Raw genomic sequence first — 23,759 nt, 5'->3', positions numbered from 1 at the left:
AGATATGTCTGCATCATGTTGATATAACTTGATGTGAATTATTTTTTTATGACTATATTTAAATATATAATACTGAATATAAAATAAATATTTCAAATTTGTTCAAATTTTCAACATTCGGAGCAAATTTGCCATCTTATTATAGCTCAGAGCTAATGTCTGTAATTTCAAATGTTTTTTTTTGCCTTGTTCAATAAAGTATATTCAACAAATTTGCTGACTTCAGTTAAACGTTTTAGAAAATTTACACAAAAAATTTTACAAAAGGTGACACTAGCGAGCACCCCCTACTACACTCTTTTCTGTTGTTTTGCTCGAGTTTATTAGGACACAACTTTGTGCGTGTCAAAGTTTAATGAATTCTAAGAATTTTGAAGCTTCAAAAGCACATGAGAAAAAAAATTGCAAAGTTCAACCCTTGGCAAGGCAACAGTGTTTAAGATAGGGATGCACGATATATCAACGCCCATATCGTTATCGGCCGATTAATGCTATTTTTAAGATTATCGTTATCGATAATGCTATTTTTAAGATTATCGTTATCGATCCGATGTCGTAATTAGGCCGATATATTTAAGCCGATAAATTAGGTAATTGTACAGACCTGCGTGTTGCGCTCGCGTGGGCGGAACATGTTCACACTTGTCCAGTGCACTATAATGGATCTCTCCTCACACTGTTTATTCCTTCAAAGTCCGTCCTTTCTTCACGTGGAATTGCTGTGCGTTAATAACTCAGTAAGTAACCAAGTTCCTTATCATTGTAGATATGCTTGATTGAGAGTCATTGTGTATTTTGCTTTAAATCGCCTCGGGAAAAATATTACATGTGTAAACATTTCCTGCTCTGTCTCTTTGTTGTGTTAGAGATATCAGGGGAGATTCACTTATTACTCAAGGGCCGAATAATATTAGTCTCGGGGTGAACTCTTTTCGTTGCAGCTGGTGAATGAAAGAGGACACATGTAACTTGGTCCTAAATATTTATTACTTTCCGTGTGGTACAACAATTAAGTCACCAAAGAGGGAACATCACAGAAAATGGTCTCATTGCGAAAAAAACGCTCCTCTTTTCTCTCTCCCTCTCCCTCTGTCTCACAGACACCCCAAACCGCAGCCCAGTCCCGTTGAAGGACCCGCACATTTTACAACACCTATAAACATAACGGTTGTTTGTAATCTGATTATTTGTTATTATCAACGCGTTACTGGTCATGTGTTGTTGATGTAAGATTGTATTCAGTTTGATCGGAATATTCATATTGATTATAACGAGCTCGCGTGAGAGCTGTCACCGCACACACACACAGTGTAGCATGGGGGAGAGGTGAGAGAGGTGAATCCAGTCAAAGAAGCTCTTAACTAGCCGCTCATTCTGTCTTTATATTCTGCTCTGTTTGTCATAAAGTCAGCTCAATGCAGGTTTTGTATCAAAATCTGACTCTGATGGCAACTCTGCCTCTACAGTTGAGTAAAACTCTCAGCGGTTTATCATAAACTTTTCATCGATCATTTTCCCGCGATTGACGGCAAGAACGAGCGCAGACGCGTCTGATTGACAAGCAGCACCTACATGTGACATGTCAAAACGCCAAATAGGATGAATCTGTGCCGCATTTTCTAAACGTACTATCTATATTTAGCTGTTGGCTTGTACGGTGGCGCTAAACTGTCAAAACACCTCTGATAAAGGCTTTTTCGGACATGACATATTTGTCCATGTGTACATCACTGTAACAAGTTTTATTCATAATGGTTTCAGTTCTTAGCTTTTTCATTTTCATCTTATTTAAATATATTTATCTTGCTTGTTAATTAAATACCATTTTGTTATTTAAAATATTATTTTATGCAACAATCAACTTGCATGTTCATTTGCAATAAAGAAAAGGAAATAATTTTTTGCATGCTGATTTATGTGAAATCGTGAATATAGGTCTATAATCACCTTGCAATTTTGAAGTTATAGCTTTTTTGCTTTGTGTATAGGCTATTCAGTTTATAGGAGCAGTTCAATCTTTTTTGAAGTTTGCTGTAAAAAAATATAACAATTTAAAATTTTTATGATTATCGGCCCATACATATTGGCTATCGCCCTCAAGTCTGAAGAATTATCGGTTATCGGTATCGGCCCAAAAATCTTTATCAGTGCATCCCTTGTTTAAGATATTGCAAATTCCTTCACAGCGTTACGTAACCATTGTTTTGACGTTTCTACAGCTGGATTTGAAATAAATAAGATAAAAGGGAGCTATAAATTTTTTTGATTAAAATCAGTGACTATGCACAGGTTATTACATACTCCCTTTTCACTTTCTAGCCATAACTTAAGCACTTAATCATGGCCAAACCATTCAAGATATCAAAAATAATAATAATAATAATAATAATAATAATAAGAAGAAGAAGAAGAAGAAGAAGAAGAATTGTTTGCTACCAATTTACCATCCTCAATGTCTTGATGTCATGCTGAGCAAATTTGTTGATTGTCAAACTATGCATTAAAAAACAACAACAACAAAATATCAAAATTTCCTGTTTGTCAAAGTGCTGATTGTGAGCATGAAGATTTAGGATGAGGATCATGATTGTGTGAATTTTAGTGACTGATGGTCAATAGAACCCTGCGTGAGACTTTTTATTATCATGTTCCCACTGAATGTCTGACCAGAGCTGTACACGAGTCGAACATGCCATACACACAAAGCAGGGGTGGAATGTGTATCTGCCTTTTCCCACAAAAGTTGTGATCTATACCAAAAAAAATCACAGGAGAATGTGCAAGTAAATTAATGACAAACTATTTTAATTCATATGTGCCATAATTATAAATTAATAAATTAACAAGTATTGTCATGTACATTCAATTTTAGCAAGGTTTAACATGCACGTTTTATAAATCAGACCCCCGGAGAGTCCACTCCCACTACTTGCATGTTCCACTTCTGCTCACACCACCAATGTTTGTGTCCACTCCCGGCTGCTTGCATGGACCTTCTCTCAGAGCTTGTGACTACAAACAAATATTCATTCCAATTAACATCCAGAATAAAACGCCTTAAACATGATTTTATATGAGATAATGTAGGCTAATGCAAATCCAAAGCACCACATATGACAAATATCATTAGCCTTTTAAACTGCTCATTCATTCATTTTCATTCACTTTTCCAGGGCCAGGTCAGGTCCTCCTCCTGGTAGGACATGCCTGGAACACCTCCCCAGGTAGGTGTCCAGGAGGTATACGAAACAGATGCCTGAGCCACTTCGACTGACCTCTCTTGATGTGGAGGAGCAGTGGCTCTACTCCAAGCTCCTCCCAGGTAAAACAGCTCCTCACCCTATCTATAAGGGTGCGCCCTGCCACCCTGGGAAGGAAACTCATTTTGGCCGCTTGTATCCAAGATCTTGTCCTTTCAGTCATGACCCAAAACTCATGTGATACTTGAATTCCACCTGAGGTAAGGATTTTCCTCCAACCTAGAGAAGTCAAACCACCTTTTTCCGATGGAGCACCATGTCCTCGGCAGCAAATCGCCCCAGTGCATGGTGAAGCTCCATGTTCGATGAAGCCAAAAGAACAACATCGTCTGTGAACAACAGAAAAGAAATCCTTTGGTCCCCGAACCGGACCCCCTCCAGCTCAATACTGCACTTAAAAATTATGGACAAAATTGGTGAAAAGAGCAGCCCTCCTGGAGTCCAACATACACTAGAAACAACTATGACTTATTGCCGACAATGCGAACCAGACTCCTACTCAGGGATGAATATAGATATGAAATGGCCCATAACAGAGTGCCTCTGACTCCATACTCCCATAATTCCATGAGAATGCCCGTGTGGACTGGTTGGGCATACTCCCATGAACCCTCGAACACCCTGGTGAGGGTATACAGCTGGTCTAGTGTACCACAGCCTAGATGAAAACCGCATAGTTCCTCCAGGATCCTAGGTAAACCATCAGCCGGATCCTCCTCTCCAGTACCCATAGACTCTTCCAGGGAGGCTGAGCTTTTATTTTCCTTTAATTTACTTTTAAAAAGCTTTTAAAATGTTGTGTATGTTAAATCGAAACCACAGGTAGTGGCACTTCTGTTTTTTTACGTCGCCACTGGCTTGCATGCTTTAGGACTTGTGGAGCTGCGCATTGATGGATTTGCTCTTCAGTGTTTGGACTTTCAGCAGTGAAAACTAAACCACATTGACTAAACTGAACTAAACTGAACTTAAACTCTGAAAACTGGACTGACAGAGTTTCAATTTACTATAATCTTTTATGGTAAGCTGCTTTGACACAATCTACATTGTAAAACACTATAGATTAATCTAATTGAAATAATACATAATAAAAAACAGTTTAACTGTTAACAAACTGTTTAAGTAAATAAGCCAAAGCACAATTTGAAATACATTTAACCTATTAAATAAATAAACATAATTTAGAACATATGGCTGGATGTAACATATTAAGTAGTTTACAAAATAAACTAAATTAATTAAATAGAATAAAAGATCAGAAAATATATTTCTCATAAAAAGTATTAAATAACAGCCTATCAAAATTAATTTATATAATGTATATTGCTCACTGACTACGGTCCCAGACATGTGCATCTGTCATTTAAGAAATCTTGCACTGAATGCCCTCCGTGAAAGCACACTAGATGCAGGAAAGCTCTAAATAAAATGGGCACATTTTAGGAGAACAGGAAAGTGCTCTTTGTTAAACTTTTTTTCTTAGCGATTTAAATCCAAACCCAATGCAACCCTCTAGTGCAGGGGTCTCAAACTCAATTTACCTGGGGGCCGCAGGAGGCAAAGTCTGGGTGAGGCTGGGCCGCATAAGGGATTTTACAAAAAAAAAGTCCTCAAATGTCATTATTAACAGTTTTAATTATTTCTTCTGAACATGAAGTGTCCTGAACATTAATAGAACATTGAGTGAAGATTATGAACAGTTCTTCTGAACATGGCATCTTTTGCCTACTCCTTGCTGCCAGAGACTTGACAGCGCTTCTTCTCACAAATCTGAACCACATTTGGCTTTAGAGCGGAAGCAGTTAAGACCCTCAGTATGGCTTGCGGGAACTCACTCAAAACTTCCATTCCCTCACACCTAAAAAAAAGGCGTATATGTAGGCGTATAAATAAAACACCCCCACCCCACTCCAGTCACATCAGTCTGTACCAGTCTGTATCTACCTATAATATATATATAAGATGCAGGCTGTAGCTAGGTAGGTGGCAGGCTGCAGATAGGTAGCTAAGTGGCAGGCAGGGGCGGGAACAGCTTACCTTGCTTCTGGCCGGCGCGAGTTCCCTCCTAACACTTCCTGCCCGTCACAGCGTCTAACAAAGGGGCGGGGTGCGTAGTGACGTCACCGGCATTCCCGCCCCTTTGTTTACACGGCGGGCGGGGAATGCCAGTGACAGCTGTGTACGGATGGAATCAGCGGAGCGGGGAGCGCTCTCTCTCCCCGCTCCGCTGATTCTGTCAGTGTACAGCGGTCGGCGCGGGCCACAAAATATTGCACTGAGGGCCGCAAATGGCCCGCGGGCCGCGAGTTTGAGACCCCTGCTCTAGTGTGTCCTAAAGAGACCCTTAAAAAGTGCCCATAATATTTTCTATACGAAAAACAAATGTGTTGACAAACTGACTGAACAAATTGACTAAAAATATGAAATGAGAAGACTTGTGCCTCACCTTTTCTTGATCTGGAAAAGAGCTTGATGCTGGTAGGGGCTGAGCTGGAAGAGGAGCGGAAGATACCACTGAAACTGAGACGGTGGGGAGACTTGGGAGGTGACTCCTGGTGTGAAGATAATGAACGGTGAAAGATGTTTTTTGGAGAGCCTGGACTGGTGCTAGGATGTATGGGAGTATGGGGTTGGCAGATAGCAGCAGACCTTGAACATAGACTAGCTGAGTCACTTGTGTCAACCTAAGGAAGGATAAGTAAAATTTGTTCATAAAATAGGTTGTTAAAATAAACATTCCAAATATATTTTGTCTATTTACATTTCTGGTAAAGTAAGATCATTTTCATACAGAAGAACTACTCCTGAAAAATCATTCTGAAAGCGTAGTGTTATATACATTTCCAGGGATTGCAAATTATGTAGTGAGGGCTTTTCTTTTTCTGGATTGCTTTTCAAAGCACTGTCAGTTGGATTTTGGGTAAATAGGTGGGCGCTGGTCAGTCAGTGCTTTTTAAAACACTATTGGTTGGGTTTAGGGAAGGGGGATGGTGGGGGGATCAGTCAGTTTAACAGTCAGTCAACATTGGCCTCTGGTGGATTTACGTGAGAATAGCAGGTGCGAATGTCACTTGCTAGAGAAATTTGAGGTCTCAAAAAGAATACACAGCTGACTCAGACGGATTTGAAACATAGCTCTTGGAATGAATTTGGCTCTCTCCAGAATTGTATATAGGGATACATAATCAGAATGAGCCAAGTTTGTAAATAATTTAATAACACTTAACTTGAAGGGGTGTTTATAAGACTCTTATGACCCCTTTATAATCATGACATGTTATGAATATGAGTAAGATTCATCACGTTTATGACAACTGTCACAAAATGTCATTCATTTAAATGCAGAGGTGACATTGTTTGAGATGTCATTGTTTTGACATCTTGACATAAACAAATACATCAAAACTTCTTTCTGTCTTTGTTGTGACAACTTGACATTGCCAAGATCACAAAACCTGTCTTTGCCTTTGTCATGCCAACATGACATTACTAAAACAATAACAAAAAAATCTTTACTAAAACTTTACCATTTGGCGTACCAATGAATATTTTTTAAACCTTTTTTCAGTGAAACAAAATGAATTTGCCATTAACATTTCAATCTGCCCCATATTATATTTTTGTACTTGTGTAGATGTCAATAAAAATAATAATGCTGTTATAATATTCATGACAATTAAAATGCCTTCATGACAATCAAGTTTATGACACATTTTTGGCAAGTTATGTTGTCTTAATGATGGTAAAGAGCCCCTATTTTGCATTATAAAAAGTAATATTTTGGTTTTGGGGGTCTCCAACAACAGTCTGATATTCGTGGAAGGTCAAAAAATACTTTCATTATCTTATAATGCTCATTTATTTTATATACTTATTTCAACGTCTCCCATATGATTCATTCAGCGATTCATTTGTTCCCAAATCCCTCCTTTGCGTGATGCTAATCTGCTGTTACCAGTTTTTTTTTCCCTCTCCGCTGTCGCCACTGGCTTGCATGGTTCAGGATCTGTAGAGCTACACATCAATGGATTTGCTCTTCAGTGCTTGGACTCTCAGTAATGACTTTAAACCACACTGAACTGAGCTAAACTAAACTGAACTTAAACACTAAAAACAACTACCCTGATCCAGTTACTATGACCATTTATGTGAAGCTGCTTTGACAATATATATTGTAAAAGCGCTATACAAATAAAGCTGAATTGAATGGAATTGAATTGAGTGTTGGGGGAGGGAAAATGGGAAGAGTTTGAATAAAATGGGAGTTGCCATTTGGCAATGCACTAAGGACCGAGGAAAAACAAACACACACAAGCAGGGGAGAAAGACAGTGTGTTTAATGGTGGTGAAATGTTTGATATAAGAGAAAAAAATAAACCTGCATTTCTCTGTAACAGTGTTCACATTTTTATACACAGAGAGCAGCATTTACAGCGGATCTTTCATAATTATAAAGTTATAATATTGTAGTGATGATAAAGTAAACTAAGTAACTTAGAAATCATTTTGACTAAGTTCTGTCTTTAAACACTTCACTGCAGCACTTAACACTGACGACCCATATCTCCAAACAATTCTTATTCTTTTCCCACTACTTTTGGCAACACAACGTGTGTCGTCTCTCTGCCGTCTGAACACTGTTTCAGGTACAGTCTAAGAAAGCTAGCATGCATATTAATTAAGTTGCAGCGCATACATAATGGAGCGTGCTGATTGGTTTGAACCAAGCCATACTCATAAATGAATGCAACACACTCAGAGACGTAATACGGAACTACCAGGTACAGACGTCCAGTCTACACGCTGGAATACACGCTAAGATATCATGGCTGTGACGCAGCTTCAAAAATTAGTTTCAAACCGGAAGTACGAATTTTCTCGAAATAATGCAAAAACAACCAATTTTTACTTTTTTGTGAAAAATATGTGTCCCAATAGTGTTTTTAGCAGTGTAGGACACATATGTGACTGTCAACAGCTCAAAAAATGTGTTTTAGTGTTTCGTGACCCTTTAACTGCAAATGGCTGATGAATCCCACAATGTAGCGTAGAAAAATGACAGGAACAAACACAGCACTAGTTTGGCTATACTGTGGTAATGTTGTGAAAATGAACTTTAAACCTTTATTCCCCACAGCTGAAACTCCATTTGTCAGTGATTGTCATCTTCATGTCATGATCAGTCCCATGACTCCCCATGCTCTGCTAGTGTCTGAAAAGAAAGGCGCGTTCAAGTTTTACCAAATCTAGCACTACATATTTGGTGATGTACCGTATCGACATTGATGCGTTCAGGCAAAAGATCCGAACCCAACACGATTAATTTATTCGACTCTGAGTTGACAATTTCATTAAAGAATCAATAGTTTTAAACACAGTGAACTTTCAGAATTAAACCTCAGCTAGATATTTTCATTCTTTTAGTGCTGTGTTAAACACTGCATGGAAGGTCATTTTCAAAAACCCATAAAAGGCTCTTTAAGTTGCTATGATAAAGACACAAATGTTTGTTGTCATGAAAAAGATAAAGATAGGTTATGATGTATTTGTTTATGTCAAGTTGTCATAAAGCAATCCCAAACAATGTCATATTTTCATTAAAAAAATTATATAACTAAGTGAAAGACACTTAGGGCTCTATTTTTGAACGATTTTTGCGCAAAACGCACTTTGCAAATGCATTAAAGGTGCGTCTGAATCCACGTTTGCTATTTTAAGGACGAAAAAAACTAATTTGCGCTGCGGTGCATAGTCTAACAGGGTTGAGCTTATTCTCTTAATGAGTTATAGGTGTGTTTTGAGAATAAACCAATCAGAGTCTCATCTCCCATTCCCTTTAAGAGTCAGTTGCGCAGCACCATAGCGCATTTGCTATTTACACGGCAGACTTTGTAAGTGATAAACTGAATGCTTCACTAGAGAAAAAACAGTTAAACAGAGCATCTACAGCGCGAGAATTAGATGAGCATCCTCATTCTTTACTTTCATTTTCACTCTCGTGGATAGGGAAACGTCTTGTACGCACAGACATCCATTAGCAAATACATAATTAATTTAGTTTATTAAGCGCAAAGGTCTTAAACCTGACAGGTGAGAAGATCTAAGCTTGTTTTTATTAAAACAAATATAAATATGCATATAATAAATAATACTGCTAATAATAATAACATTATACAAAAGCAAATTGTCATGAATAAACTGATTTATGTAGACTAGAAAATAAATTTTTTTTGCAATATTTTAATCCCTCAATTATTTTTCATTTGTAAAGAAATTTGCGTATTGCTGTACATCCTGTGTGTATTAAGCAATGTGTAAGCGAGGGGTACAACTAACGCGCTCTGCGCTGGACTTTAGACCTGCTTTGATCTGGTCTATTATAGTTCTTCAAAATAGCAACGAGACAGCAATGCGATTTAACACGCCTCCTTTTTTAGACCAGAATTCCTATGGATGCACATATGAGCACAAATGCATTTGCTATTTAAACAGCGTGCTGCAAAACGCTAAAACAACTCTTGCCCCAAGCTAAAATAAGTAAACAACAATTGCGTCGCACTGCAAATGTCGCTCCGACCGTGTGTTTCTGGATGCAGTGGTTTCCTGCCCCCGGATGATGGGCACGAGCACTGCGTTGCATGTCTGGGTTCCAGCTTGTTAATGCGGTGCTCGCGGGCAGTGCATGGCGTCACTGTGGCAGCATGTCTGTTGCACGGTTGAGATTGCGAGTTGCTCTTGTGAAAGAGTCACCAACCCCTGATGTCTCCCACTCCGCGGCTGGCCACTCGGGCAGATCTGAGGGTTATAGTGGAAGTAAATCTGCCGCCCTCAGGCTTGACGACACCGAGGCTCAGATGTCCACCGCTGCATTGGAGGACGGGCTGTCATTGTCTAATGAAAGATTCCCTCCGCTCCCTCCCTTAAAAGTGAGTGCGGCGGCGGATCTAGAAACAGACATGATACTTTCCTGGGCTGCTTCGGCCGCGTGCCTGGAGATGGTTTATCCCCAGCCCTGCAGCCAAACTGACTAGATAAGTGTATGTGGAGGACTAATCCTTGATGGTTGAGCAGCCAGGGTAAACGAGTTGATTCTCTAGATTTAGAATGCCATTGCGGGACCGCATGGTGCCTTTTTCTGCTGGAGTCCGCCTCTTCTCCCATCCAAAGCATGTTGGTTTTTGGCCTCCCCGGAACCAGAGCCCAAACAGACGCGGACTATGCTGCTTCCACCCTGCACGCTAGGGTCCATGCGAGTGTGCTGGCCCAGCTGCACGATGGTGCCCTGCACCGCATCCGACTGAGCTCCACGGACCTCAAGTCCGCTGCGTGTGCCATGGGAAGGACGATGGCCACATTAGTGGTCCAGGAGTGCCACCTAGGGCTAAAACATGTCAAAGATATGCGCAGAGTCAACAAAGTTCGCTTTCTTGACTCTCCCATATCCCATGCTGGCCAGTTTGGCGACACAATCGGTAGATTGACCCAGGAATTCACGGTGGTGCAGTCGCCATCCATAACCACTGCTTGTCGCCAAGAGCGTTCGCCTACGAGAGCTGCCCCGCCCTGCCTGTGCCTCCGGTCAAGCGGCAGTGTCGAGCACCTCGCAGACAACTGGTGCTCCCTGCCCCAGGGTGCCGCTAAGTCCAGTAAAACGGATCGCGAAGCACTCCTGAGGCAGGCCATCTGGATAAGAGGGAACTTGCTCTCTCCCCAGTGGGGGGCCGGGCTCCTCAGATAAAGCACTTTTTCCACTTCCCCGGATGAGACAGCCCGAATTCTTCCAGACTGGGACGCTATGCCTTCCAGCTCGCAGGTTCCGTGCATTTTGCCAGTGGCTCACAGTTACTGGGAGGACAGTCTCCTTTCTCTTACTCTCTCCCCCCCCCCCCCTCCGGAGTTTGGGTGCGAGGTGAGAGTGAATCTCTCGTCTACAACTCTTCCGCGGGACCCTCGCGTTTCCCGGATCAGAACACCCACTCCACACTGCCCCACTGCTGGTAGGCCAGTGATTGTAGTGATGAGTCCATAAATGAGAGCTCTGCCTGCCTGGTTATTGAGGACCAGACCTTTGCGGTGGCTCATACGCACAATCAGACTCGGCTACGTGATTCAATTTGCAAAACGGCCTCCAAGTTCACGGGTGTGCATTTCACCAGGGTCAGTTCCCTGTTTAGCCCTGATTTGCGAGAGAAGATTGCTGTCCTCCTGGAGAAGGATGCAATCGAACTGGTCCCTTCGGCCAAGATGGAGAGTGGGTTTTACAGCCCGTACTTCATTGTGCCCAAAAAGAGCGGTGGGTCACGGCCAATCTTAGATCTGCGTGTTTTGAACAACTGTCTGCACAAGCTGCTGTTTAGAATGCTCATGCAGAAACGCATCCTCTGGTGTTTTGTCCTTGGAATTGGTTTGCAGCAATAGACCTGAAGGATGCATAATTCAAAAATGCAAAAGTCTCCATTCTTCCACGCCACCGTCAGTTCTGTGGTTTGCATTTGAAGTTCGAGCTTGGCAATACAAAGTCCTCCCCTTCAGGCTCTCTTAGTCTCCGTGGGTCTTCACCAAGCTTGCGGAGGGTGCCTTAGCGCCCCTTCGACTCGCGGGCATCCGCATACTCAATTAACTTGACGACTGGCTGATTTTTGCCCATTGTAGGGAGTAATTGATTATGTCAAGGTGCTCTGGCACCTCCACCTGCTGGGGCTTCAGATCAACTGAGAAAAGAGCAAACTCGCCTCCGTGCAGAGGATCTTTTTTCTCGGGCTGGAGCTGTACTCAGTCCCCATGACAGCAAACCTCTCCGAAGAGCGAGCTCAACTAATGCTGAACTGTCTAAGAAAATTCAACAGCAAAATAGTGGTCCCTCTGAAATTATTTCAGAGGTTCCTGGGGCATATGGCATCCGCAGCCGCTGTCACGCCACTCGGATTACTCCATATGAGACCACTTCAGCACTGGTTTCACGATTGAGTCCCCAGACGAGCATGGCACGCGGGCCTGTGGAAAGGAACGCAGTTGCATTGGCATATCAATCGCCTAGAGCTGTTGGCAGTGTTCCTCGCTCTCCACCGATTTTTGAGCTGGAGCAGCAGCACATCCTGACCAGCACGGCGGCAGCAGCGTATATCAACGGCATGGGGGGTATTCGTTCTCGCCGCATGTCTCAGTTCGCCCTGTTTGCTCCTCTGGAGTCATACGCGACTGAAATTGCTGCATGCCATTCACATTCCAGACGAGCTCAACCGTGCAGCTGATGCACTCTCACAACAGCCTTTACATCCAGAAGAATGAAGACTCCATCCCGAGTCAATTTAGCTGATATGGGCGCGATTCGGGAAAGCCCAGATTGATCTGTTTGCTTCCCCCGAGAGCGCTCAATGCCAGTTGTTTTTTTCCCTGATTGATGGCTCTCTCGGCATGGATGCACTGGCCCACAGCTGGCCTCAGGGCATGCGCAAATATGGGTTTCCCCCAGTGAGCCTTATTGTGCAGTAACTGTGGAAGGTCAGGGAGGACGAGGAGCAGGTCTTGCTAGTTGCGCCCCTCTGGCCCAACCGGACCTGGATGTCAGAGCTCTCCCTCCTCACGACCGCCCTCCACTGGCAGATCACTTTGAGAGAGGACCTACTCTCTCAGGGACAGGGCACCATCTGGCACCCTCGCCCCGATCTTTGCAACCTCCACGTGTGGTCCTTAGACGTGAGAAGACTTAGGTAACCTACCGGCTGCGGTGGTTAATACCATCACTCAGGCTAGAGTCCCCTCCACGAGGTGCGCTTACAACCTGAGTTGGAGTATATTCACTGAATGGTGCATCTTTCGCAGAGAAGACCCCCGAAATTGCCAGATCAGCATTGTGCTTTCTTTCCTCCAAAAGAAACTGGAGAGCAAGCTGTCGTCCTCCACACTCAAGGCTTACATGGCTGATGCGGGGGCTGGCAGCACCGTGGGAAAGCATAACATCATCATCTGGTTCCTAGGCGCTAGGCACTAGGCGAATTAATCCACCCTGCCCCCCTCTCATGCCCTCTCGGGATCTCGCCCTCGTTCTCACGAGCCTACGTACAGATCCCTTCGAACCACTCAACTCGGTATCTTCAAGATTTCTGTCCCTGAGGACAGCTCTGCTGGTCGCGTTGGCATCCATTAAGAGGGTTGGGGACCTGGAGACATTTTTGCTCAGTGACTTGTGCCTGGAATTCGGGCCAGCTTACTCTTACGTTGTCCTGAGAGCCCCCAATATATGTGCCCAAGGTTCCTACCACATCGTTTAAAGACCAGGTAGTGAGCCTGCAAGCGCTGCCCCCAGAGGAGGCAGGCCCAGCCTTTTCATTACCTTGTCCAGTTCGCGCTTTGGGAATTTATCTGGACTGCACTGAGAGCTTTAGATCATCTGAGCAGCTCTTTGTCTGTTATGGTGGTTGGCAGCAGGGAAGTGCCGTATCAAAACAGAGGTTGGCCCACTGGATAGTGGATGCCATCTCCCTCGCTTACCAGAGCCAGGGCGAGCCGTGTCCCTCTTTAGTGCGTGTGCACTCCACTCTGAGCATTGCATCCTCTTGGGCGTGTGCATGTGGCGCCTCTCTAACAGACATCTGTAGAGCTGCAGGCTGGACGACACCTAATTCATTTGCAAGGTTTTACAATCTGCGAGTTGAGCCTGTTTGCTCAAGGGTATTAGGTAACCCTTGGTGATTGAGGAAATAACTCAGGTAAGGTGTTGAAACACGCTTAACACGGAGATACATGCACTTATTCACTCTGTCGGTAAAGTTCCCCGCTTAGGTGAGCCCAGCAGAGATTCCTCCGAGGCTCCCAGCACTGACTCAGCGGAGGAGTCACTCGCTGACCCATAACGTTGTAGGTCTGCCCTCTGGTCAGCCCGAGTTTTGGGTATAGGTGCCTGCTATGCGTGATCCCCACTAGGCGATCCCATATGCTTATTCAGCCACGGTGCAGTCCCCCCTCACAGGTGGACCCGTGTCGTCCCTCTCCGCTAACCATCTTATTATATGTGTACTCCCCCTTCTCAGGGCTAGTCCATATACTCTTATGCCACCATATCTCCCCACTTGGGTCGCACATGGCCTCCGCAGCATCCTGCCTATCGGAACTGCATGCTTTCCCAACGTTTTGTCGTATTTAAATTACTAAAAATTATCTAGGTGCTTTGCGGCTCCCGAAAAATATATCTAAATCTGTGAATCTTCTATTGAAGTGGGATAAGTAAGGGCCAGGGAACACGTTGGAAGATTGCGCCTCTCTATTATACAGGTGCGAAGGTAAGGTGCAGTCATTATGGCGTTTTCCAGATATTTCCCTATAAGTGGATTAAATACACTATAGCATTGAAGTTTCCCATAAAAAGGGGAATGCTCTGGTTACTAAAGTAACCCTCGTTCCCTGAGGGGGGGAACGGAAACGCTATATTACATCGCCATAATGATTGTCCCTTAGCTGTGAGTATCAGTCTCTTCAGCTCAAAAAAAGAATGCCTCACCTTGCTCTTGCTGTGCTTTCATTGCTAAATTGATTGCAACAAGCATCAGCTGCGCAAGTGATTAAATCCACTATAGCATTTCCATTCCCGCATTTGCAACCCAAATAATAAGTCTTTGAGAATGGGTTTCTAAGTCAGGTGGCACATTAGACCAGGGGCTTATCTCCTGTTTACAAAATGCATCACAAACTGCATGAGAAACTGTTCTACTATGATAATTGGTGATGAAAATAAAGGATGTTCATTAAGATGTACTTGTGTTTAATGACTGTTTATTCAGTTAAACATTAATTTTGAACTGTAGGCCTACATAAGCTCGAAACAGCGATTGTTGATAACCTTAATTCGACTAAAGTCATAACTGAACTAAACAGAAATGGAACCAAAACATGTGAAGTATGCACATATTAGAGGCATTATTGTAGTAAACACTACGATCAAACTATTACTGTCATGTAGGACTTATCACCATATTTTCCGACAAGATCCACACACACGGCTGTCAGTAAAGGACCATTCCGCAAAATCCGCAAATTTTTTTACAAAACTCTCTGCAGAAATAGCAACAAACATCCGCAGATTCTGTCTGGTCCTAGTTATATCTCTGAACTTTAAAAATAAAAACGCTCTGCTTTCCACCTCCTTTATTCTTCCGCAATGACTTTTAGAGCAAGTACTTCGAAATCAAGTTCCGGGTTCTTTCACAAGCTCTCTGTTCTTGCGGTCTTGAGAATTGGAACTTATCTTTAGTGGTTTATGATGATGTTACACGAAAACATAAGGACACAACATGACACACAATGCATAGAGAGAAACAGCCAGAGATTTGCTTCAACCCTAATCAAAAACACCTGAACACACTAATGAAGAACTGAAGGTTACTAGAAAGATAGACAGGTGTTTATCAAGGCCCAATTTAAACTCAAAACAACTCTACAGAACCAAACTTTCCCACCCCTGAGTAACAGGTCTTTCACACCACACAAGCAAACTGAGTGCACCATGTAGGGACAGCAAAGCCAATGCGCAGGAGTTTGGCTTTCACAATATATAGGTAAGCACCAAAAAATTACCAAAGTGCCTTTTATTTAAGTCATTGCTTTGTTTTTCCAGTTGTATAAAAATCATTATCCATTTCCTGTAAAGAAAACAATTCAACTGTTACCTCTTAATCTAAAAGAACAGCGTGTGCAAAGAAGGATTGTGACGCATTTCATTTATGAGCAATGTTTCAGTCAATCCAACAAAACTAGTATATGTAGCAAACATGTTTATTCTTTGACAATTGACCTTGTTTTCATTGTTCAAGTGCATGTTTAAACAAGTCAGCTCTATTTCTGTGTAATACATTGCATTGTGTAACAATCCACACATAATTCCTTCAAACTGCATATTTGAAGGCTCTGCTATATCCTCGTAACCTAGTTAGCTCTACTGTCTACATTTGCAGAAAAAGTTAAGCGAGTGATTTAAAACATTAAATTGCCACCAATTCAATAATGTCCATCTAAATGTTTAAACAAGCTGAAAATTATTTAAAACATTTTGTATTTTTTTTTTACCTTTCCCACTTTGTTTTTATCTGATCTGTCAGTCTCTCCATCCATAAGAGAAGATGTAAATGTGGTCATATCCTATTAAAAGACAAAATGTCAGAGTTAATGGTAAACAATCAAAAATTGCATTCTAAAGAGACTACTTAAACTTAGTGTATTACATAGAGCCTATTGATTATTTTAATTCATATATTTGATAACAATTATAATTTACAATACATCAGCTCACACCGTAAACTATGGCTGAATGTGATTGTTACAACCTCCTGGCTCAAGAAAGTAGTAACAAAACCAAATAAAGATCCAAACCAAAAAATCAAATCAACTTAAATATATTTAATCAAAAATTAAGTGAAATGATACATGAATATAAAGAAAAGAAAAAAAAATCCAAAATTGAAGAGGGAAGGATGAACACCCGCAATCCTGTTCTCTCAGTTTTTATCCAAACACATATCACAGGTAACACTCCACACCTGGTCCAAACGTCAATCACGGCAAAACACCGCACCTGTTCAAAACTCCAGAAAAATACCAGATCATGGAACACCTTCATCTAGTGGACACTGGTTAACAAAACCTTACGACCGTCACAGTGATAAACTGCTATAGTATAGGTTGACATTCTTGTTTATTTTTGATAATTAGTTGTGCAAGTTTACATTTACTAATTTAACAATTAAATGCTCATTGAAAGATATTAGCTATAAAAAGCCACAGAAACTCCACAAAATGCCACTCAACTCTCTCTGCCACATCACATAAAGATGGTATTTACCGCTGGCTGACCCACCTCTTAGGACTCGCTTAAGACTAGACTCTGTCAGACATTGAAGTGAAAAGCAGTGTTCCTAATTATACAACACTTCCTGCCATATTGAATATTGTAGGTTGCCATGTCCTTGGTCTGACAACACATTGACCGCATTTCACTTGATTCAATAAGGGAATACCAGGGATCCCATATATAAATGTATAAACAAAACAAGGACTGAAATGTTTCTATGCCACTTCCTATTCAAAAGTTCTGATCTATAAAAAGCAAACTTGATGACGAGAGCTGAAAATGGTCGGACCTAAAGCGGGTTTTAAATTGGATGTGTCAAAGCATTCCAGTTTCTCTCTAAAAAGAAACGAAGAGACAGAAAAGGTGACAGACAAATAAAAATTGGTATGCAGGCACTGCCAGACTGCCAGATTTCTGACAGACTGGGGTTTATTGTGAGTAGTTGCTAAATGCAAATATAAACGTCAATAAAAACAAAGGATCGAATTATGTCAGATCCACAAAAAAATCTGAGACATCACCTCCAGTAAGTTATGATGACATAGTCACAACTCACAATCAACTTAGTTTTTTGTAAATCTATCAAATGTATGTGTTGCCAAATAGCAACACTGTGCAATAGTGGAAAGTGCAATGTTACAATAGGTTAGCTAGCTAGCAAGGTCAGCTTTGAACTTTTAAGTTTAACAATAAGAACATGAAAGCTAGTAACAATGTTAATTAGTTGTATGTTAATAGCATTTGCATTACAGATAAAATCTAGTTTTAATGGCAATACTACTTTTGAATTGATATTACAGTTTTTTCCAATTGTTTACATAAAATTACATGTACTTCAGACACAATGACTACAACATGTAACTGATGCACCAACCCCCTGAACCAATTCTGCTAACTACAAGCACAATTCCTGCTTTACACTCAAATTGCTGGTTTAAAACACACTTTTTTCAAAACACTACACACAATTCTCTGCATTTTGCACAATTTCCATGCAGAAAATCTTTTGTTTTCACAAGGAACACACTGTCATTCACAATTGTAAAGTCAGTTGTCCTACTTTGCATTCTAACTCATCACATGAGTAAACACCTGTCACACAGAATTGCAATTTAGAAATCAGGGCTCATCTGGTTCACAGCTAGTTTACAGCCCACCCATGTTTTTTAGTTGTTTATCTCCCTCCATATTCTCCATTCCTCAATCCTATTGAGGATTTTTTTTCTGCCTGGAGATGTAAAGTGTATGACCGAAATCCACACACATGTACAGTATCCCCCTTCTCCAAGCTATAGCAGTTGATGCTTTTTGTGGCTGGATTCGCCATGCAAAGTGACATTTCCCCCACTGCTTGGCCAGACCAAAACAGAAAATAGGATGGAGTACAGCTGTTTTTTTATTATTATTATTTTTTAAATTAAAAAAAAATGTTTTACTGTGACTGTATTCAGTAAATACTTCTGTTTATGGTATATGTAGACCACGATATCTGCAACTTTGTGTTGGTTGGGATGAACACTGTGTACACTGTATTTGTGGGGAAAATACAGTAAAATATATTTGGTATTTGTTTGTTTTGTATAAAAACAATACTCTGAAATATTTTACAATGCACTTCTGTAGGCCTACTGTCTGTAGTAAAGTGTAACATTGAACAAAAAAAGGCTTACAGAAAGTCATAATAATGAATGGAGAAGAAGTGGTCATACATTATGGTGTTTTACATTAAGCACATCAGTGTTCAACTGAACTAATAAATGTCTATTCCTGTGGTGGCTTGTGTGTATCATTTATAAAACAAAATACCATTTTGAGAAGAAATCACATTGTTTTGAATGTAGAGTTTCATTTTGCAGAAGAATTGCAGAGTTTTGCCCAATGTGTGTGTGTGTTTTGTGATTTGTGTGTAGAGTTCTGACAAATGAGACCAGCTTACAGAAAACGTGTGTAAACAATTGGAAAAAAACTGTAATACAGGGTATTAGAGACTACCAGCATGTTCTTTGGTAAGTGAAAGAAGAAAAGGACAGAACTGGCTCTTTCTGCAGATGAAAGTGAGGATAAAATTGGTTTTAGTGACCATGAGAATGATGCAGACTGGACATTTGATAGAGACAGTTCAGGTAAGTTAGCTCAAAGGCAGATAAGACAGGTGTAGTATAATATATAAATATTGTTAGCTAGTAGCTACATTATTCTGATGTATCTGGATATACTAGACTTATTTATTTGTTATAATATTTACTGGATAAAATATTTCTATTTACTGTATGTTTTATATAGGATAATACAATATTAGGTTTGTTTTTAATAATATTCAGCAAAAAAGAATGAAAATGAAAGCTGTTGGAATATGAGTTGTTGGAAAGTATGTACAAGGTGCCATTTATAAGTTAAATAAACACAATTTTGACACTGTACGGAACACACACGCTTCATTCAATATAAATCTGATTGCTTCATTTACACACTGCGGTAATCAATCTTAAACACTTGTATAATTACTAACTGACTAATACAATCTGGGTTTCAGTGGTATTGCTATAAGGTAGATGAACATACTGTATTCACCAAACAGAGATAGACTAATAGCTAAATTATGCCTTATGCTAACAAACCAAACAACAAATGTAAAGTGGATTTATTTAGCTTTCTGGTGATGTATATATTTCATTATAAAAAAGAAATTCTCATCCCGTCTTCTGTTTACCAATTTTTCTCCCTTTCGTGTTTCGTCTTCCATACTGCAACATTGCCTTCCATATTTTTTGACGAGTTATAGCTATACTACTGTAAACATATTTATTGAATAGTTATATTTTTAGCTAGCTATACTACTATGAACATATTTATTGAAGACTAATAGTTTACCTATTGCTTTTATATTGTGGTTACATTTGATTGGTGGGTCTACAGTTTTGCACCACTTTGTATGCACACCTGATGGCTGTGTTTAACCAATGGTTCATGTGTGTGTTCATATGAAGGCCTTTGCTTTGAAATTGCAAGGAATTCCATCATGAAAAATATGTGTCAAAAGCATCCAAGTGTGTTAAGTGTTATGCAATTACTATGAGTAATGTTTTGCAAAAACTGTGAAGCTGACCACGTGCAGACCCTTGTGTTTAGTTCCTTGAGTGTTAGGTTTTGCTTATTGTGGGAAAAGTTACATTTTAGTGCGTAAGCAATCATAAAAAACTGTAAGTAGTGAGTGTGTGTGATCTAGTGGATACAGTAAATATAGCATTTTGATTGGTTGTGTTTGGAAAAAGAAAGCAAGTCAGTTCCTGTTAGATTTTTGTGTTTTAAGTTAAGAATTATGTGTAGTGTTTTGGAAAAAAATGTTTTATGCATATGGACACTTAATTCAAGGCTGAGAAAAAGCTTCTGGTTTTGGAAATTTTGGATGTAGTTTGCATTCTAAGTGAGTGATTTCAAAACTTGTGTAACATGAAATGATTTTGTGTTTAAGCAGTTGGAAAAAACTGTAAAACCCTACACACAATGGTCTATCTAAAACATAAAAATCTAACAGGAACAGACTTGCTTTCTTTTTTCAAACACAAAACCTCAAAATGTTACATTTATTCACCAGGTCACACACACACACACACACACACACACACACACACACACACACACACACACACACACACACAATAAAAACATATAGAGGAATTCTCAGCCTGGCTCTGGAAAGTGTATGATGGCCAACCCTATAGTATGCCCACAGGACGCTTCTCCAGGAAATGGATGCTTGTCCCTTCAAGACCCCCCACACCCAATTGTGTTTTCTACTATATATAAAGAATGTACTTTTGTTTTATATAAGTTTTTTTTTTTGTCTACATACAGTATGTTTATGGTTTTGTAAGCTACTAGTTTCTACTAGAAAAGTTTCTGCATGTGTTCTGTGTTTACAATGTACCTGTTACTCCTCTCAGCAGATCACTGTCACTGTAGAACATTGTACTGAAATGTAGATATATAAGCCCATGATAAGCACAGAGCTTTAGATTTAGAGCAACTATGTTTACAGGCTTTATTCAAACATTTACTATTATGAAAGATGTGTTTGCCATTTAATGCAAATGCTTCATTCTGATATGTGTGCGGTTTAAAAAATTGAGTGTAAAGTTAAAAAAAAAAAAAGGTGACATTGATGTTTACTGATGTTTACAGTGTACCTGTTACCCTTTCAGCAGGTTACTGTCACTGTAGAAGATGGTATAGGAATGTAGATATAAGCCTATGAAAGAGCAACAAGCTTTAAATTTAGAACAACAGTGTTTACATGATGTACTTTTGGAGCCAGCATGTAATATTGCGTAATGACGAGTCACTGCTGTAGAGAACGCGCTTTCCCGTACTACTTCCTCTTTCACTTTCATGCAAAGCCTGGCTCATAGCAAGGCGTTCAAAGTCATATATTTTGGGTAATTCCATCAAAACCATTGACAGCACGCTAGCGTATGATCTGTTTTGTTGTCGTATGCAAACAAACGCCTGTTCAACCAAAGATTACACACACACAAGCATTCATGTTTACCGACACGCGTTCGCGTGTAGGGAGGGGGAGATGAGGGAGGGATTGCAGCTCAAGTTTTGACAGCTCTGAAGGACTGATTTTAAATTATATAATTTAAAATATTTTGATATTAAAAACCCACATGTTCGAATCGAATTAATGCAAGCAGGACAAGAGCACACCAACTCTTAACACTGACTAAACATTTAGGCTAACGTTACCTTAATAAATGCAATACCTTGCTGTCAAGACGTTCTAAATATACCATATACCATCTGAGGTTCTAAAAAGGCACCGGATCGATCCATTTGTTGCTTACTATAGGCAATGAGAACATGCTGTACACTTTTAATGCTTCCCAGCCACCTAACGTAACACTCACGCGTAAATGACGACATTTATTGAAGCAATAAAGTTACAAAACATGTACAACTAAAATAAACTCACTGGCATTTTAAGGCGCAGGGATCGCTTTTTCTTAGAGAATTTCTTTGCACAATCCTTCTCCTTGGAGTCCATCACTGTACTTCCCATTTTTTCTGCAGTCAGAATTATTCTTTGTACTGAAGAATTTTATACAATCTCTAACTTATTCAATGCCAGGCTACATATCAAATCGCCGTAGGTAATGCGAATTTTGCAAAAGCTCATATGAGTTAAATATAAATCATCCCGAAACTTCTGTTCCTTGTTAGTGTCACTGCGTGGAGGACATCCGCATTCATTCTTTACTTCTGTAATAGGTTCGATCCCCTCACGGAGGAGCTGCGCAAAACTTTACGAGTGCTGCACAGTCCGGACGGAGTTCTGCTGACAGTTCGTATCAATCCTTTTTTTTACAAGAGAGGCTAGAAAAGTAAAGTTTTTTTTATTATTATTATGTTTAAATATTTTTATTATTCAAATTAATGTTTTGAATGTTCTGGCCAGTCTACAGGCTACAATAGGCTAGTTTTTAATTTAAAATTAATAATTTTAAAATTATAATTCCTACTTTTTTTTCTAATGACTTATAATATAATAAATTTGTATTTAAGTATTTATTAAGTTTTTTTTATTCTAAATCTTTAGGAAATATTTTGGTACATTAAGTGTCATTATGATGACAATCTAACAAGCTAATCCAGCTAAAATTAGTGCTTAATGTCACTAAAATGCAGTATTTAAATCTCATAAATTGTAAATTAGGTGAATAACTGCAAAAAGGTCCACATTTTGAGAAAAAAAGAACCATCCCTTATACCAGGATGGCTACGTGCTTGTAATCTATTTGAAAATTCATGACAAAATGTCGGCACAGATACTAAAATCAAAAATAATATCAAAATTATTCTATTCTATTCTATTCTATTCTATTCTATTCTATGTTATAAGCACACACAGCAATCATTCTTAAAGAGAGATAGCTTATCCATTAGCCTATATGTGTCTAGGAATTGCAAACCACGTATGACTTTACATCAATGAAATCAAATACATCCCTCTCGTAATGTCAATACATACTTTTAGAGTAAACACTTACATTGCATTAAAGATGTAAACTTACATTTCTGGCTGCATGGTGGTGCAGTGGGTAGCCCATTTGCCTCACATTAAGAAGGTCGCTGGTTCAAGCCTCAGCTGGGTCAGTTGGCATTTCTGTGTGGAGTGTGCATGTTCTCCACACATTCGTGTGGGTTTCCCCCAGGGTGCTCCGGTTTTCCCCACAAGTTTAAAAACGTGGTATAGCTGAATAGGGTAGGCTAAAATTGAGTGTATAAATGTTTCCCAGTGAAGCATTGCAGGGCATCCGCTGCGTAAAACCTATGCAGGATAAGTTGGTGGTTCATTCCGCTGTGGTGATCCCAGATTAATAATCTGAATGAATGAATAAACTTACATTTATACATTAAATACATTTTTTTATTGGAAACAATATTTCAATGTGTGCAGCTTACTTGGCTGCAATGTGAAGCTGCAAAGAACAGAACTATTCTGTGACTGTATCAAACCTGGAACCAGACATAGAGTAGATTCTTTTTTAAAATATTTTTTCATATTTTATTCATTCATTCATTCATTCATTCATTCATTCATTCATTCATTCATTTTCTTTTCAGCTTAGTTGCTTTAATAATCAGGGGTCGCCACA

The 23,759-nt window shown here is 40.0% G+C and overlaps 1 protein-coding gene across 11 annotated transcripts in view; it reads right to left on the bottom strand.

The window, feature by feature from the left end:
* The window catches only part of prkag2b (protein kinase, AMP-activated, gamma 2 non-catalytic subunit b), a 91,823-nt gene extending 69,448 nt beyond the window's left edge, over nucleotides 1-22,375 (bottom strand). For 7 of the 11 annotated variants that reach the window (XR_012390893.1, XR_223171.6, XR_011006370.2 and 4 more), the window contains exons 1-3: nucleotides 22,076-22,375; nucleotides 16,320-16,391; nucleotides 5,707-5,944 (exon numbers count right to left, since the gene is read on the bottom strand). Coding sequence is in view for 4 of the 11 variants with exons in the window: in XM_691638.10 (XP_696730.4) it covers nucleotides 5,707-5,944; nucleotides 16,320-16,391; nucleotides 22,076-22,162 (397 nt within the window). In the remaining 7 variants the exon portion in view is untranslated. The remainder of the gene's footprint in view (nucleotides 1-5,706; nucleotides 5,945-16,319; nucleotides 16,392-22,075) is intronic. The other 4 variants (XR_001795980.4, XM_073923781.1, XM_073923797.1 and 1 more) reach the window with 2 other exon arrangements.
* Between the last annotated feature and the right edge of the window lie 1,384 nt (nucleotides 22,376-23,759).

Source organism: Danio rerio, chromosome 2, assembly GCF_049306965.1.
Source record: "Danio rerio strain Tuebingen ecotype United States chromosome 2, GRCz12tu, whole genome shotgun sequence".
Classification (NCBI taxonomy): Eukaryota; Metazoa; Chordata; class Actinopteri; order Cypriniformes; family Danionidae; genus Danio; species Danio rerio.
Note: the sequence above shows the minus strand (reverse complement) of the source record. Positions and strands in the feature narration are given on the sequence as shown.